General features: G+C 46.6%; 1 protein-coding gene across 4 annotated transcripts in view; it reads right to left on the bottom strand.

The window, feature by feature from the left end:
- Positions 1–1,475: 1,475 nt before the first annotated feature.
- LOC119437151 (far upstream element-binding protein 1-like) overlaps positions 1,476–18,243 on the bottom strand; it is a 70,873-nt gene continuing 54,105 nt past the window's right edge. For 3 of the 4 annotated variants that reach the window (XM_037704222.2, XM_037704227.2, XM_049660321.1), the window contains 5 exons: positions 16,447–16,635; positions 13,486–13,595; positions 13,058–13,081; positions 6,443–6,734; positions 1,476–2,259 (listed from right to left, as the gene is read on the bottom strand). In XM_037704222.2, coding sequence (XP_037560150.1) covers positions 6,465–6,734; positions 13,058–13,081; positions 13,486–13,595; positions 16,447–16,635 — 593 coding nt within the window. In that variant the 3' untranslated portion in view covers positions 1,476–2,259; positions 6,443–6,464. The remainder of the gene's footprint in view (positions 2,260–6,442; positions 6,735–13,057; positions 13,082–13,485; positions 13,596–16,446; positions 16,636–18,243) is intronic. The other variant, XM_049660324.1, reaches the window with a different exon arrangement.

Genomic DNA, 18,243 nt, shown 5'->3' with positions numbered 1-18,243 from the left:
ATAGAGTATGTCGCCTATACTGGAAGCACAAATTTGATGTCAACTTGCGCCCGTAAATTGTAGCTGCAACATATGGAGTAGATCTTCTGTAGAAAATGTGGCAGATCAAAAATCTGTCCTACAAACCACTGTGCGCACCACTCGCGTAGCTTTCGCAGCGTTGCCTGTGATGTATGAAACTGAGTATAATCGACTCACAACAGCTAACTTCACTGTAGAATGTGCATGCAATTATTGGTCAAAATACGGGTGAACCTGCTGAGCACTGGTGTATACTGCACTTGGTACAATGAAATTGTTAGGCTAAATATAACTGCAGTAACATCCAGTCTAGTTCAAGAAGTCATTAGAAGTGCATAGTACAAAGTCACTGACCAGAATCTCAACATGCACTTAAAATACTGCAACCATTCAAATTAATGCATTTACTTTAAGGTCCTAATTTTACTTAAATGTTTTGCGCACACATGCTAACTTTGGGACTGCCATCCACAAATCAAACACCCGTTGCGAGAATGTATATACCAATGACATCCGAGTTTTCAAAAGATGGAAGCTGCAGACAAATTGTAAAAGGTCGCCTTTAAGAAAGAGGGCGTCAATGTAGCAAAGCACGAAGAAAAAGGGGGCAAAGAATTCCACTGAACCCACGCAAAAATTGCAACCGTCTCTTAAGCACAGTACCCTAACTACTGCACTGCATTGTAATGGGCAAAAGAAATAAAGCACTGCACGTCATTCATAACAGGGCCAAGAATTCATGTCAGAGCTCAACGCAATTTCATGTTCATGAAGGTCATGAATATATAAGTGCACTATTTTAGAATTTGCTGCACTGAATGATAAAAAATATAAAGAGCACTTCAAAAAAGTAGTCGGTTGCATCGAAGAGCATCAATCACGTTAGCAGCAATGGCACGCAAGTGGGAAAAAAAATGATCTGGTCACAGACGGCAGAGCAGTGGCCCAGGAGGGGGACGTATCACCTGATTGTGCTATTTTGCGAGGGTTCCTTGCGAAGGAGAAGAGTGAATGGCACCCCCTAGAACATAAAGACGGGAAAACGTGAATGCAAGCCGCATCAGAATGAGAAGAGCAAAGTGCTTGCCATGAAGAATGCGCATCCAATGGAGTTTATTCACCAATATCTCTCCAAATGTCCTCAACGCAGCATTAAAGCCCCACTACCTCAGATGTTCGCAGGAAACGCGGACCCTAAGCCCAACCTACCTGAAGATGGCCACTAACTACAGAATGACTTATTACCCCCAATCTACTTGAAATTGCAACTGTAAGTGCCTCGTCTTTCTAAATGTCTGGCAGAAGCCAAGCTGCACAGCACACATGATCCTGCCTATTCAGTGCTCAAGGTACATGTAGAGAATCATTTCAGCAATCAGGTGATGCCTTATTTCCACTTCGGTGCCCATATCCCAAAAACAGCACACACATGCACACACACTGCTGCACAGAGAAAAAAAGCACTTCTCACATACAAGTTTATTTGACAGAGTACAAAATGGGGAACAGGAGCATAAGGAAGGGGAGAAAAAGAAAACCCCAATGGCCATTCTACTTGCGTGGCAAAATTCATATGAGATGGCGCAGAGAGTCTATGAACTGTACAATAAAAGTGTGTGAAGAGGTAATGAACAAAGAAAACAGATGGTTTAACTATTGTGCTGCCTCACGAGGCAGTATTACTGAGGGTTTGGAGAGTTGTGTGAGCATTAAAAAAAAAATGACATGCCAGATGTGTTGAATTTAATGCGCACGTGCAGTGTTACACAATCATACTTTAGCCGCACCTAGACACCGTCGCAGGAAGCCACAATCACTTGCCCTTCAAGAGCAACATGTCGGAATGTGTGTCGCTGTGTTGCTCGCTACGTGCCTGCCTGCTCTCTTGCGCCCAAACCTTAGGATTCCATTTTTTTTTTTTTCCACGATGGCGAGAACTAAAAACAAATGAGGCCATTGGAGCTGTGCACTAAGGGTGTGGTGAAGAGCACAATAAAGCAATCCAGCAGCAGAGGAGGACTTCACAATGCCAATTTCTTGACAGCAATGATTTCTGTTATGTTATTCTCTCTCAGGGGCCTGCTCTGCATTGTGCCACACCGCCCCGGAGCGTGAACATTCCCCCAAGCATCATCCCGACCATCAAGCTCATCATCATCATCATCATCATCATCAAGAGGACCAAGGGCAAGTAGGCAAGAGGGTAGTAGCACACTTCTAGGGCAGACAGCTCAAAATCTGCAAGAGATACAAGGGGGGAGAAAAAAAAGACAGCACAACACACAAGGTAACCTGAGTGATTGGACCTTAACACTGCAGTTATTGAGCAACAAAAATAGGGCAATAACTTACCTGAACTCACCTGGAGTGCTCCACCACTTTGTACTTCAGTCATGAACACACATCCCTCAACCCCCAAAACCATAACCTGCCATCTTAGCATGCATCGAGATGGTAACTTCATGCCAAAGGCCAGCTTCTCTTAGCGCTGACTTTACCTTAATGCATATGAATGCCCACGTGACTCAAAGTGATTGCATTTAACTACTCAAGGGGGAACACCCTGTTCTCAAAACTGTTTGTGAACACCTTCTGGCACTGCAGAGTACAAGAGAAAAAAACGGTACGAGTTTTTTCATACAGCAGAATCTTGTTTAATGGAACCTCAAGCAAACGAGAAAATATGTTCCATTTACTGGGAAAGATGTGCGGAGTGCAGCACTGTATGCCACACACAGTCTTAATACTGAATAGCAAGGTGTTAAGTGTGAGTGTCAAAAAATCGAATTTTCGAAAATTTTCATTTTTGACATTTTACTTGTAAAATATTTGTGCTCATTGAACTCTTCAAAATATCAAGGCTGAATTCGGCTGATAAATTGGTGAGAAATCGTCCTGAATCAACCAGGGTGGCTCTCAAACCACAAATTTCTGCACATAATGGCTATTTTTGAACACCCACCGCTCAAATTTCTGCTCATAATGGCTATTTTTGAACACCCACCGCTCGGAAACTGTGTTGTCCGCCATTGCAGCTTATTCAGCAAGGTAGAGCAAGCCTTATTCTAGTGCGCAAGACCGCTTCTAGTTTCGCAGCCAGTTTTCAGAGTCTTGAGCGGCTGTTTTGGTCACAGGTACTCTACCAGGGCCACCATTCGCTACAGCTGATCAGCTGCTTGCAGAGCGCTTGCCCGATCGGCAGTTCTGTAAGTCCGCAATGGATCCTCCAAAGAAGCAAGATTTTACAATTCCGAAATCTCGAACCAAGAACAAGTATCGAGGACGTCGGCATAGGCCGAGACACAAGCCAACCGCGGAAGAGCGAGACCCTCCCACCGCTAGGCCTTGACGAGATTGAAATCGACGCCGTTTTCGCTGTGCTTGTGCCTGGTTCATCATCATCAGCCTATATTTATGTCCACTGCAGGACGAAGGCCTCTCCCTGCGATCTCCAATAATTGTCGGAGTCATGAGGGAGGTAGTGGCCGAATACTGCACCAGGCAGGCCAATTCCTGTTCTGGTGAGGGAGTGACTTTGATGAAGCTTAGTGGGCCTGCCTAGTTTGGTTGCACCTGAATTAGTATAGCCCCACTAGCTCTCGGCAATATTTTATTTTGCCATTGTCAGGCACCACTTCATGCCTGAAAATGTAGTGGACTGGAGCAGGATTCGAACTTACCACCTTCAGATTTGAAGTCGGGTGTTCTACCTCTGCTCCACGCCACCACACTGTGCCTGGTTATGATGCCGCAATACCCTACGGCCTTTTGCAGTTCGACTCCGTTCATTCGCAGCATTGTGGCCACACAGCATATACAGTATGACGGACGCTTCGAGAGACTAGCAATTATGATGGCCGAGGAGCTGGGAAAGTCTGCCGCAGCTCGGTGCCTCAGCGTCAACGATTTGCGGATGGCGGGACCAGCGGCAGGCCCTCTTTCAATACGAGGCCAGTCAGAAAGGCTGTGGAACCTGAAGTGGCCTGGTACTGACCTCGAAAGAAATGTGTGTGTGGTCTTTTACGAAGTACTTAAACACTAAACAAGCTTGACAGCAGGGAAGACGACTTGATTCTCAGGCGATCACTTCTGGAGATAGTTTCGGTTTCGCGAGACTCAGCTCGTCTTGGCACCGAACCCCTTTAAGTATACGGCCGACAGCACTCTTGGCACTGATAGCGTGCTTGGGACGGAGCCAAAAACACTTCGTGGGGACGCTTTCAGTGACGAGTCACGCAAAACTGATACCCCTGTCACACTGGCAAATTTAGTGTCACTTTGAGCAAGTGCACTTTGGCGCACAGAGTGTCACTTTGGCGGCGGGAGTGCTGCTACACGAGAAAGAGAAGTGCACTTTGAAAATGATGGTGATGGCGATGAGTGAGTCAGTAGCACAACATATATTTGTTATTTTAGGCAATACTTGCTAAGTAGTAACATACATATATATATATATATATGAACAGCATTTAGAATAAAATGTAGGTGCAAATCAAGTGTATCATTCCAATCGCATTAGCGCCATCGATCATCACGAGCCAAGACGGCGTCGTATCCAAGGCGAGCGCATTCAAAATGACGGATTTCATTGCAAATGACACGGAAAGAAGTGACGGGCATTTGGAGAGTCTTTTGGCAGCACTTATTTCATCTCGAATGAGGCGCTCACGGCGGACGCGACCATTGCACGGCATGTGCTCTGGCATGCCCCCGGCGGCCGTGGCTGTCAACAGCCTGAGAGCGAGAATAGTAAACTAGTAATTTTTGCTGTAAAGTACGTTTTAATACGTATTAGTATTCCTAATAATGAAAACAATAGTTAAAAAAGACTACCGACTCAGCATTTGATATTAGTTTATTTCTGAGCCCCTGCTGCCGAGACTACGCACTTCGGCGGAGCGAAGTGAGTTTGGCGAACGCACTCGCCAGCGAGTGCGCTTTGCAACAAGTGTCACTATGCGTGCCCGTGTCACAGGGTGCCAATGACACTCCGGGCGAAGTGGACTCGCTCAAAGTACACTTAGGTTGTCCTGTGTGACAGCTAGCGAAAGTGAAACTACATACGGAAGTGATCGCCCGAGAATACCGCCCTAAGAAAGCTCGTCTCCTTTTCAGATGACAATGAGTGAAGAGAACAAGTTTCTGAACAGCGATTCCTTGCATAAAGATACCATTTCTTTTACATTTCTCTTTCGTTACATTCGCAGTTTTATTTTTTTCGCATGACTGAAAAGTCGCCCCTCGCATTAGAATCGCGCTCACGTTCATTCAGGTGAATACGGTACTGCACACCTGTCATCAGCCAGTTGCAGTGTACTCACGTGCCAGCCTGTGTCTGTTTTCTCGGACAGTACCGAGAGAGGCGTCGTACGAGGCAGAGACGGCACAAAATTGTGTTGTATAATCCAGGTTTTAGTACTTTGCCGGGACCAAACCAATACGTCGTAAAATGCAGGTCGTCGCATGACCGGGGGACGTATAATCGAGGTTTCACTGTACATGTTTTACCAAAATCTGTCAATAAAGCAATTTAAAGAGCACGGAGTTCCCCCTTTAACTGTCACAGCTCAGCCGGGCACTCATGAAGCAGAAACATTGTTCATAATTCCTTACAATTGTGAAGGCTAATACTGTGGAGATATCTTTTGCGTTCACCGACAAAACAGCCCATACTCTGTCATGACAGCTCTGTCCCGTGCGCGTGGAGAGAGTGCTCTTCACTTTTGCACTTTTGTGCTGGCAAATGCACAAATTCTGGCAAAAGATGGCTGCTTCAGTATGACATAGAACCATAATAAGACACATTGCCAAACTGTAGACAAAGATCGAGGAACACATGCACCAAATATTTTTGTACTGCATGCAGCAGAAAATTGTCAATCTCACATCAAAAACATTCAAAAATCACTTGCTTTTTCCTAAGCAATGTCATTAGCAGCTACGTCTCAAGTGGCCCTAACAGGTATTGCTGGATTTCGTGATCGTGAGAACATCTATCACTAATATTGATTTAATGAACAAAAAATGTTGGCGATTTCTGCTACGCAGCATCAGCGTGTTGCTTAGCAGATACCGCAACAAGTGCTCTCACCAGCCGAACGCCCAGAAACGCATTTGCTATGATTGGTGATGTGTCTTCAGGCGTGTCCCGAAGTGGGAAAGCCCAAGCACCCATTTTACACCGAGAGCACGCTATGAATAAACTGCCATCTCCATTGTAGTTTCCAGCGTTTCAGGTTTAAAAGCGTTTCAGACTGTGTTCAGCATTTACATTCCACAGAATAAAGCTACTAAAGCCAAAAAAAAAAAAAACACTGACATCAACCTGACAGAGCTGCCAAGACTGAGTGAAAATGGCAGTGTAACTACAGCACATGCACGCACACACGTACACACACACACAAAGACAAGGGGAGCTAACCATTATTCCTGCAGGAAGGCCACTACTGGGGAGCACCGCCATAGCCTGGATAGCTGTAACCCGGGTATTGTGCTGTGGCAGCTGTAGCTCCACCAGGGGGAGCCCCGTATGAGGGCTGACCAGTAGGGGGAGCCCCCGCAGGGGGCCCCTGCTGCCCAGAGTAGGGGTAGCCCTGTGCCGGTGGAGGGGCACCTGCAGCCCCTGGCTGGCCTGGTGCTGCACCAGCAGCTTGGCCTGGCTGCTGCTGGGCCCCAGGGCCACTGCTCCCCGGAGGGAATGCACCTGTCTGTCCCTGAAGGAAGACAAAACATCACTAAAAGTGCTCACTCCTGTCAGCATACGCAAAGGGTAATGCATACAGCAATGCTCCTGTCACATTGCAAGGGCCCTGCAACATACATTATAACCGGTGCAAACGCCATGGGTCGGGCATTCAAGGGGAGATGCTACTTAAGAAAACGTGTTTCTTCGTAGGAGGCTGGGGAATTTTCAGTTCATGTAACTTGAGCCTCTTGTCAAAAATGCAATCATTTTGATAGCTGCTCTGGCTGAATTTTTGTGCCCGGTGACATGCATTGAAGATATTGTCATGTTTACTTTTTAGTAATTATTACAAATCAGGATTTTAATGGCACCCTAGGTGGGTTTTTTTAAATGAAGACTTTTTTTTTGTACAACAGAATTTTTCAAGATCACTTGTGGCAAAGAGCATAAGATCACTTGTGGCAAAGAGCATAATTGCAGTAATTGATCTGGATTTCTTCAAGTGGTGGACATGTACTATTCGAAATGCAGAATGACTAACCGAGCAAAGCACATGTTAATATTTACAAATCGAAAACTGTTTGCAAGACATATCCATTTGGAATTAAATCTGCGATTTATTTTGAATTACTTAGTATTGCTCTTCACGACAACCATTAAGCCCTAGTGTCTTAAGACATGACACCATATTTTATACTAAAGGGGTACACAAATATTTTTCTTCTTTCTGGGGTTTTACATGCCAAAACCAGTTCTGACACTCACGGTGAAACGTTTCTTGGCATTACCTGTACGTTTTTTGTTGCGTTTAGTGTCTTATATTTTACCTACAGGCTCCGGATTAATTTCGACCACCTTGGGTTCTTTAACGTGCACTACAACGCAAGCACACGGGTGTTTTTGCATTTCGCCTCTATCGAAATGCGGCCGCCGCGGCCGGGATTCGATCCCATAATCTCGTGCTTAGCAGTGCAACGCCTTAGCTAACTGAGCAACCACAGCGGCTTCAATTACTGTAATAAAGCAATACAAAACCAGGAAAAAAAATCTTTCTGCACGGTAAAAAAAAATTGCACCCGAGAAGGCAAATGTAAATTGCTAAGTCACTATCAGTTTTCTCCGTAACAGAAGCCCTGGGCCACTTTCTTTAGGTATCGCCTCACGCGATTGGCCTAGGTGCGGCCTGGACGACCCCCGAACCCCCCCCAATCGCGTGAAACGAAACCAAACGTCAGCTTTTCGAACGCGTACAAGATAGCGGCCCAGTTCACACAAAGCAAACAAAAGATCAGACAACAGAGACTTGGAACTTGCACGGTACGTGCGAGGTCCAAGCCACGTCCAAGGGCTTACAGTGATGCTACCTTTTGGAGCAGCTTTTGGAGTAGCCAAAAATGAGTTTTGGAGCAGTAAAACGACTTTTGGAGAAAGTTTAAAAAAAAAACAGAATCATGGGGTTTTACGTGCCAAAACCACGATCTGATTATGAGGCACGCCGTAGTGAGGGACTCCGGAAATTTGGACCACCTGGAGTTCTTTAACATGCCCCTAAATCTAAGTACACGGGTGTTATCGCATTTCGCCCCCATCGAAATGCGGCCGCCGTGGCAGGGATTCGATCCCGCGACCTTGAGCTCAGCAGCCCAACACCATAGCCACTGAGCAACCACGGCGGGTTCTTGGAGAAAGTTTGTGAAAGCGATTGCAAACAATAGTATATGGGGCTTTTACAGTGGCCAATGCATCTGAATGCAGTATGTAGTTCATAAATTCAATCCGAAGTGTGTTTGGAGCTTTCTACCTACACGCGAGCTTTCGCCATTCCGTCGAGTAAGCGCAAAAACAAACTTCGTGAAAGTGTTCGCGTTCGTTGCCGGCACATCACCCGCGGACCGAATCTGTTTCCAGCCACCAGTGTATCCCGTGATCTCACGCCCAATCACCGAATATGGCCTCCAGTATGGTCGGAAGATACTGGAGGCCATCTCGCCACGACGACCTGCCCGCCTCCGCTGGCACCGAATTTTTGTCACGGCCCTACAACACAGCAAGGCTTAACCGGCAGCGCTTCATAAGTATCCAGCGGCAAAGGTTGCCGTTTGGTGTCGAGCCGACCAAAATCTTGGCCATACCCCATTCTTACACACTGAAATAGCCGCGCTAAGTATGCGTAAGCATTGTGCCACTTGCTTATCTCCACACAGCCCAGTGTCATTATCAGTGTGGTGTCATCAGTGTTACCACCCTTGATCCAGGCCAGTACAAATGACAGCGCTGCGGCTAGTGCGGTAGGAGGCGCAAGGTGCATTGATGATGCAAGCAAAGTACTGCAGCTGGCGACCTCATGTACGCGGATGACGTTCCGATCATCATAAACCGGTATCGCTCTGTAGCTCATTTTCCATCAGTGTCGAACCAACGCACAAGTTAAATTCGCTCTCTGCAGCGGGGTCTTGAAAGCGATTATCTTGCGCGAGGGACGGACGGACAGTATTCTCGTTGGGTAAGCATATAAAGCATGGGTTCTCAAAGTGGGTTCCGCGGAACCCTGGGGTTCCGCAGGTCCCTGCTCGGGGTTCCGCGAACCACTGATACATTTTCTGTGGTCCCACGCTCACCAAGCGGCTAAAACGAGGTGCGCTCGATCCACAGAACCTCCATTACTCATGCCCGAGTGTCAAAAATCACTCACAGCGCGTAACGGCAACGCGCGAACTGCGCAATAAATTCGCAAGCAGCTTGTAGCCACCCAACCTACGAAAACCGGCAGCGCGCCTAAGCTTTCGCACTTAAATCTCGGAGGCCGTAATTTACCAACATGCGCATTTCTCCCATTTGTAGATAGCGTAGGTGCCGATTGCGTGCGCACTGATGTATACGTTGGAGGAATAAAAAAAATGAAGAAAAAAAAATGCACGGGAGCATCGCAAATATGCGCCGCAGAAGAGCAAGAACGGCGCTAGCATCCAACCGAAACGAAGCGGCGCAGTCCGCATCGCCATGGTCCTCAGTGGCAATCGTGCGCGGCACGTGATTGACAGCTACGCCGGAGCGGTTCGTGCCTAATTGTGCCCTTAAAGACTTTATTCTTGCGTTTATCGCCGCGCGTAACACCGCGTTGGCGGCATGCCGCGCACCTTGATAAGTGCATAGTTGCCATCCATGATCGCGTCGATAACCACTGCAGTTTCGTCCGCAGCGGCTGCGGCAAACAGTAGTTTCGTTTTCACTCGATGCGCGCGTCGGCTGCGTGCCACACAACCGCGTAGTCGCCAACCATGGTAGCGTCGATAGCGACCGCGGTTTCGTGCGCACGTCTTGCAACGAACGGTAGTTTTGTTTTGCGTGCGTCGGCCGCCTGCCTTCTGAACCGCAAGGTCGCCGTCCATGATTGCGTCGATAGCGGCCGCGGTTTCGTCCGCAGCGGTTGCAGCAAGCAGTAGTTTTGCTTTGACTCGCTGCAAAGCTGTCGAAGATTAAGAGCACCGGCTACATCGCGATGTACGGACAATTTGTTGGCGAGCAGCTGACTGGCTAAAAAATAATCGGGATGTACGCGCGCGAGGCCTTCGCCGCTGCTAGCGCTAATCAGTCATAAGATGACTAGAATTTCAGCTTCCGCACTGGTCTTGTGCTAAATAAATATAAACAGGATTGGCTGATTCATTGAGTAAATAAAAGCGTTTTGACGTAGTCAAGCATTTGTTTTCTTGATACCCTCGATAATTCGACATTTGGTTAATTACGACATTTTAATTGGGCTAATTCGAGGGAGGTTCCTTGACACTTCATGGAGCTTAGCAGGGTTCCCTGGAACGAACATGCTTGAGAACCCCTGATATACAGTAAAACCCCGGTGATACGATCACGGCTGGTAGGAATTCGTAACATACCCAGGGGGAAATACATTGCTCTTAATACGAAAAACATTGGCTGTTACGAACGTGTTGCCGCACCTGTGGAGCGACCGGCACAGAAACCAGCTTAGCGGGATATATAGTCGCAAAGCAACCGGCAATGTCACGCGGTTGCTCTTAATGGTCTCCCAAGTCTTGCAGACCGGACCGCACCACAGCCTAGCTGATGGTTTAACCGAGAAAGAAGACTCGGACCGCTGCAGCAATGACGACCGCGGCAGCAACCATGACGGCCAAAATGCTCTCTGCACTTGACATGCTGAGGCGTTCAGTGGCGTTCGAAAACATTCGCGAGATCATGTGCACGTACTTTGACGCCTTCCAGAAGGCGATTATTGAAGATTTGGGTAAGAAGAAAATGCACACGGTTAGTAGAACCCCGTTGAAACATTTTTCATGGGACCACGGGGGAAAAAAAATGCCGCAGTTTAGCCTGAAAGGTAAAGATACAATTGTGATAGCAAATTAGTAGACAGCTGTACGAAGTAAGAATAGTAGTTTCATATAAACATACGCTAACTTAGTAAACATTCCTGCACAAAGGTAAACATGAACCGATCTCGCTCAATGACCGCAGGAGCTCGCTGTAAAAACGTTGGAGTAAAGAATCGCGGCGGCTGTCTCCCGCTTCAACGTGAACTAAACGTTGAAAGCGCAATGCATACTATGCTATCCGGCACTAGGCGCACTTTGTCAACATCGCAGATCGTTTTGCACTTTCAAGATACGGCACCTGCACAGCCAAAGTGCCGGTCGCTTGTTGCAACGCACAAGCTGGCTGCACCGCTAAATTTATGTGACTGCCATGTACATTCAAACGCAGCGTAGGATGCAGGAAAATTAGATTGGCAACATATCAAGGGGAACTCAACACATGGAAGTGAATTGGATACAAGTCGGGGCCACAAAAACTCGACATAGCCGCTGGGATAACGCTGTAGCGAGGGACATATCAACGGGGTTCCACTATTGCGAATTTTTTCTGCTAAAAATAAATTTATTTTCCTGATTTTGTGTATCTTCTGATACGAATATTTCACAAAACCCTGCGAGATTCGTATCACCGAGATTTTACTGTATATAGAAAAACTTGCGCATTTAAAATTGTTCACGGCCGCCATGTCCGCGCCAATGTGCACGTTATGTTCGGGGCAAAAAAAAAAAATGACGACGCTATACAGCATCCGAAACACCTGTTCCCATTTTGAATTGGCCATACACGAGTGCGTGGTTTCGCTCGGCGTCACAGCAATCGCTTAGTGCCAGCTGAAAAGCGCGGTTGTCCCGTTGCCTAAGCAACTCGCACGCGCTGGGGTGGAAGGTACTGAATATAGACAGCAACCCACGAAATTTCGATCCCTGGATTTCATTCACCGCAGAACTAACGCAGCCCCTATTCCATGCAGGGCAAATTTAGATTGTGCGGTATAACAGCGCTTGAGGGCATAGTTCCGCTTTTGAAAGCCCACGCAACCCTTTCAGGGCAGAGTGGGCGCAGAATTCTGAAATATTGCTGAAATGTAGCAGGATGTACTCTCGGTGCAGCGGTAGCATCACTGGGCCAAAAATCACAGGTGATGGCTTCATGCAGCCATCAACATTGCTCACCGAAAACAGAGAACACACCAAAACCGGTGAAGCAGGCATTGCTGTGGCGAAGCCCTCCTGCACACTAGCAGCAAAGCATCATAACAAAAAAAGGGGTGCCCACAATACATGTTTAGCAGTGCAAGAGACAGGCATATACTGTTTACTGCATGCAGAAGAAGGCACTGTGCAGAGAACACAGGAGCCCTGTGTAAACATGCTACACACACATGCACACAAGAGGAAACCCTTCAAGAAAAGCCACCGACTTAAGAAGAGAACAGAGGAGCTTATATCATTCCAGTACACTATGCAGTTATTGCATGAAGACAGGAGTGTGCCCTGCAATTTCAGTGGTGCGGTGGCAGCCAATCATATTTCTGCCCATAAATATGATACAGCTAGTACCACAAAAGGAGCTGCAGAAGTGCAGCTCCTTTGCAGGAGAGAGTAGGTGATCACACACAACTGTATGCTCCCTGCTTAAATTACAAGAATACAAGCATCGCCTATTCAGACATTACAGTCTCACTAGAGAAGTGCACTGCTGCAGGGGCCCTTTAAAGTTGAAAATTTTGTACTATATAATCATACACTAGAAAAATCTTGCAGCAGTATATAGACACATTTTTTTTTCTACAGCAAATTTTCAGCGACTATTATAAGTACCCAGTCTCCTAAGCCACTTTGTTTGAGCAAACCATATGCTATCAAGTTTGGATGGCAGAGGTGGTTTGCAACGGCTGGACTCGTCATTACCAGTTTGGCAATCAAACTGCTCTTAACAAAACACTACCCTTGCTTCCTAAATCACACAGAAATGCATGCAGCACAAAGAAATACTTGCCTTATTCAACGGTTCAGTAGTCTTCTAGAGAGGGGGAAAACAAAGGACAGATATGCAGAGTCTTAAATTGAGGGCAGAGCAGGCCACAAGAATCACAAGTAAAGCAGCAGCATCCGTGAACCACACTACCACCACATGAAAGCATGCAGAGCCAAATTGCACCGAAGCACATGCATTACAAGTGCACTCATTAAACCATTCTACAAGTATGGCTGAATAATCTGCACTTCTAAAGCAGCATGAGGCTATTTGAATATTGCATCACATCTGCCACTTAGCGGTGCAGGACATGCAAAGGGTGCAACACATCCCAATAATGCATGATCACAAACTAGGGGTAAAGTGTTGGCAGCAGATGATATGGGCACTGTCAATGCAGCCAAGGGAACAGCAGCAAGCAGCGTCGCCACTAGAGTCGTCGTCCTCACCTGCTGGTTTTGGTTACCCCGTGTTTGCTGCTCAATCATCTCTGCTTCTCGGAACATCCCTAAGGACCTGTAGTACTCTATCCAGGCTTGGCTGTAGTCAGGTTGTGCACCTGTTCACCAAACAGAAGGCACCAAACAAGAGACATCAGTTACAAGTCAGCATGCACTGAGAGCAAGAATCTTCATATTTCAAACTCTGATCACTGGCAAATCACACCGAACCTGACATATGATTACATCACATGACTGAGTCATGTGATATATCATCATATATGATATCATCACATGACTCAGTCATGTGATGATATGCATACTCAGTCATGCGTATCACATGACTGAGTCATGTGATACGCAGGAGTTGTCTGTTGCACAGATTGGCTTTGCAATAATTTACCTGCCATAGAGTTGGGAAAGCCCTTCTGTATTTTGGAGAAAAAAAAAAGGAAAACAAACCCGTCCATGAAACAAATCAAAGATTGCTACTGGCCCATGCCACAACGGGGTAGCTTTCAGAGCAGCCAGAAACGCATTGTGAGGCAGTAAAATGGACTTGAGCAGGTTGGAGCTATATGCTTCACCGCAGCTGCTCAGCAATACTATTACGCTGCTGCCAAAAATTTGCACCAGCAGCAAAGTAGAATACACGCGGTTACGGCAATATTAGCTCTCTGGTTGTGCTCTCCGCCAGCAGGTTGAGCTGCGTTAGTCCACTTGCATTTACCGAACACATTAAAACTATTGCCAAATGATCAGCTAGGTTTCGATGTTTTTGTTGTTTTTTTTTTTGCTACATCTTGTTTGATTCTAACAGCCGGATATAATTCGATCAATTATGTCGCTCCATTGAGGGTCAAATTAACGGAAGTAGATTAAAAAATTTAATACGCAAAAAGCATAACCATTCGACCGTTATTAATTGTTAAATGGCAAAAGGCTGAGTGACGGCGATCGCCTGAAAATAAAAGCTGATAAAACACAGCCCAAAGCTTTGTTGTCAGAATCATTGCAAGAAAGCCTTACAGCACCTAAAACCTGCCGGGACAGCAGTCCTCTGCCAGTGAGGTCGTTACCTTTACTTTTTTTTTTTTAACAGTATCATGCAGCTGTTGGCCTTTTTTTAAAGTGCCTTGCAACCCGTCATGTCCCCACCTGTCACTTCATGATTCCACTCATGCGTTCACCGTGGCTGCCCCATCCAGATCAGTGGCGTTCACTTGGTAGCCTTTTCTGTATTTCGTGCTTTTCGTACTCTTTTCTGCCCTTTGAGAGCGCAAAAATAAGTGAATACAGTGTGGCTTCTTTTGACATTCAGAAATCAGTTTCTTTAATTCTAACATTCAGGGGCTGGTACTATACATTCAAACCTTACTTCTCATGAACATTTTAGTGCTGCACGGCAAAGGGTAATTTCCAAGGACTGCAAACTTTGCAAAATGAGCAGTGAGATCATTTGCAATGCTTGAAAAAGCCAGATTTATGTCTGGATGGGTACTATCTAACTCCCTTCATGGGGCACCAAAGGGACCCTTGGGGCGTCAGCGAAATCCTCCAGCTTATTATTATAGCACTTCGTCAACACCTCCCAGCTCTGCAATGCTGCTGGAAGGTTATGGTTAAGTGCAGAGAACACTCAGAAACTCATTGATATGATCCCGTTTCGTACAATTTTCACCAGTGCCAACATTCACGGTCGAGAATGCAAAAAATGACCAAATACAGTTATGCTTCATTACCTATTACGACCCTCAGTCATGTTTCAGTAATTGTTCCGCTGAACTATTACATCAGTAACTGTTGATGTACCCAAAAACGCAACATGTTTGATCAGACTTGGTTTCACAGCACGCCTGCTGCGCGCAGCCCAGCTGCCACATGCCATTACATTCGCGGCACCACCGCATGAAGGCGCCACCGGTCCAAATTCATTCCGTGCCCGGTGCCTATAGACAACCTAAGTTAAAGGACTCCAGACAAAAAAATTTTTTGAGAAGGTGGGGGGGGGCATAGCAACATTAAAAACAAAAACGGCTCTGAATGGTTACCTGTACAGGTACAGTCGAATGTCGTTAATTCGAACACGCTTAATTCGAACTGCCGTTAGTTATGTGCATTTCAATAGGCAAAAATGCTCGATAATTCGAACGCGAAAGCATTTGCTACGGTTAATTCAAACATACCTCGGACTGACATTGCTCTTAGCAGCGCGCCAAACAACGCGGCGGTGCCTCCGACTGGCATTGCTCCGACACCGCCGCCACAGAGCAAAAGCATAGGAGAGACCCCTTAATGCAGCGGCAGAGGCCCAGTCCGGCCAACGAAACTGCCGACGCTCGCTTCCCAATAACGGCAGAAAACGAAACTTAAAGGAGCGGGCTAGTTTGCACCGGGCCAGCTGTACCGGCGGCGCAACCGAGCATTGGCTGGCGTGGGCGGTTGCACTCGATGTGCGCTTGCGTGCCGCGATATTTCATGACTCGCACCGTTCGTGCATTGTGCTATGGTGCTCGAATACTTCAAAAATTCCTCCTTCCTTTAATTTGAACTTCCTTTGAATCGAACAAATTTTCAGGCCCCTTCTAGTTCTCGAGATCCGACTGTATTGGATGTCTTGGCGCTCGTACTTTGACCGGATATGGCACATACGCGCATCTATTCAAGAAACTGGTACTTTATTCCGTGACAGTCGCCCCGAGACTTAATATGCTTTACCATTACACTTCGTCAACACAAAACCATGGATTTAAATCTGATTTCAGCGAGTTACCTAACAAATACTAATAAATACTACTAAATAATACTAATAATGATGCAGCTGTGCTGTATGGTGTGCTAGTGGGTTTGGGGCAGTTTTTTTCTGAAAATTTATGGCCTCCGAACAATCTGGAGAATCGGCTGAAATTCGGGAGCTTCCCAGATAAATCAAGAGTTGGTAGGTATGTGCATACACAAAAAAGGACCAACCTGCAGGTGCCCCTGCTTGTGGAGGCTGCTGTTGCTGTTGCTGCTGGGGGGCTGCTTGATTGGGGATTGCCGGAGCAGTGGCTCCTTGCGGAGGCTGGGGCGTCTGTGGAGGCTGGCCACCCTGCTGCCCATAGTATTGTGCATAGTATGCAGCCCAGGCCGCTGCATTGGCATCGGCGGCTGCTTTGGCTGAAATGAACAGTGGGTTCACTTATTTTCGGCCACTTGTGAATAAGTTTTTAAAGCTACATTACTGATAGTTACTTAAAGGAGGGGGCACCCCTTAAATTTTTTAACTTATTGACAATTTATCGAACTTCCATAACTTATGTATTTTGACAAGCTAATTTCAAATACCGTATTAACTCCCGATGCACTAAAGTTGCAATGCATAAAAGAAAGTTGCAGTTTCACCCGAAAGGTGAAGCATCGATTGTGATAGCAAATTGGTAGACAGCTATACGAAGCAAGCAAAGCAGTTTTATCGGCCGTATAAACTTGGTAAACATTCACTTACTAAATTAACAAGCACGGTGTCACGTGCGCACAAGCAAACATACACATCTATTACGTTGACCGCGGAAATTCGCAGTCAAAACGCTGGAGTGACGAAGCACAGCGAGCGACTTGACCTTCGTGCTAGCATCACCGGAGTGGATCGTCGCAGAATACGTCCTGTTTCAGTCTACTGAAACCCTTCCGTGTTGCTTTGCTGGCGAAAATCCTCTCCTTCTGTTTGCGCCAGTCCTGCACGCAAGTTTCGGATTCACCGAACACCCGTGAGGTGGCCCAATTTCCGTCCGTCTTCGCTCACATGATCCCTTTTCTTTTAAATGCGACATTATGATGAACTTGGCACTTCAAGCTAATACAGCAAACGCAGAAGACGGGAACACAGACGGTGGACTAATGCCTAAGCACACACACTGCAGCACATGGAAGGAGCTACGGCAGCTTCGCTATGGTGGCTAGCTACGCTCGAAGCACGTACGAGGCAGCCATTTTGAAATGCCGATGGTTATGGTAACACAGACTTAGGGTCGCACTCGATTCTAACGCGCGCACAACTTTTGGACCTGTTTTATCAGAAAAAAGTGCACATTAGATTAAATACAGTATGCAATTGGTTTTCCCGTGCAACAAGTACTTTTCAAAACACAGGCAATTCATGCTTTTTGTATGGACTAATTTGTAGGTAATTTCTCTCTACAATGCAGGTTGTTATGAAAGCTACGAACATCAAACTGATAATCAGTTTTCAGCGCAACACGAATGAATGTTCTAGACTGATTTGGGCATCGCTTGTTTAAGTGAAAACCACAGTCTTTCACGCTGTCCCCGGCGTCGACTCAAGTCTATCAAACGTGACTTGCTCATAGGCACTCACTTCAGCTATTTTGCTGCTCGTGACTGTTCTAATGTCAACTCTCACACCGCCGGAGTCGGCACGAAGGATGCCATTCCTTCTCTTGCAAATAACTATCACCTGAATCGTCACAAGTCGCTTGCTGACCCGTTGGGCCACGTTATGTCCTACCCTTATCTAGCGGACCACTGTCACCTGCACCGCCGTTGTCAGATGCCCCAGCACCGCGCAATGTCGTGCCGTTGTCTAGCAGACCACAATCACCTCCATCACCATTGTCGGGTGCCTTAGCGACGAAAGTCGGTTGTCGATCCGTTGCAGGGTCCCGCGATGTCATGCCCTTAGCACGTTTCTTATTTTTCGCTCGCTTTCAGCAGAACTGATATACAGTATGGAACCTTTTTGGTCCTCCAGGCATGTTTGCCGTCGTG

The sequence above is a fragment of the Dermacentor silvarum genome, chromosome 1 (assembly GCF_013339745.2).
Source record: "Dermacentor silvarum isolate Dsil-2018 chromosome 1, BIME_Dsil_1.4, whole genome shotgun sequence".
NCBI lineage: Eukaryota > Metazoa > Arthropoda > Arachnida > Ixodida > Ixodidae > Dermacentor > Dermacentor silvarum.
Note: the sequence above shows the minus strand (reverse complement) of the source record. Positions and strands in the feature narration are given on the sequence as shown.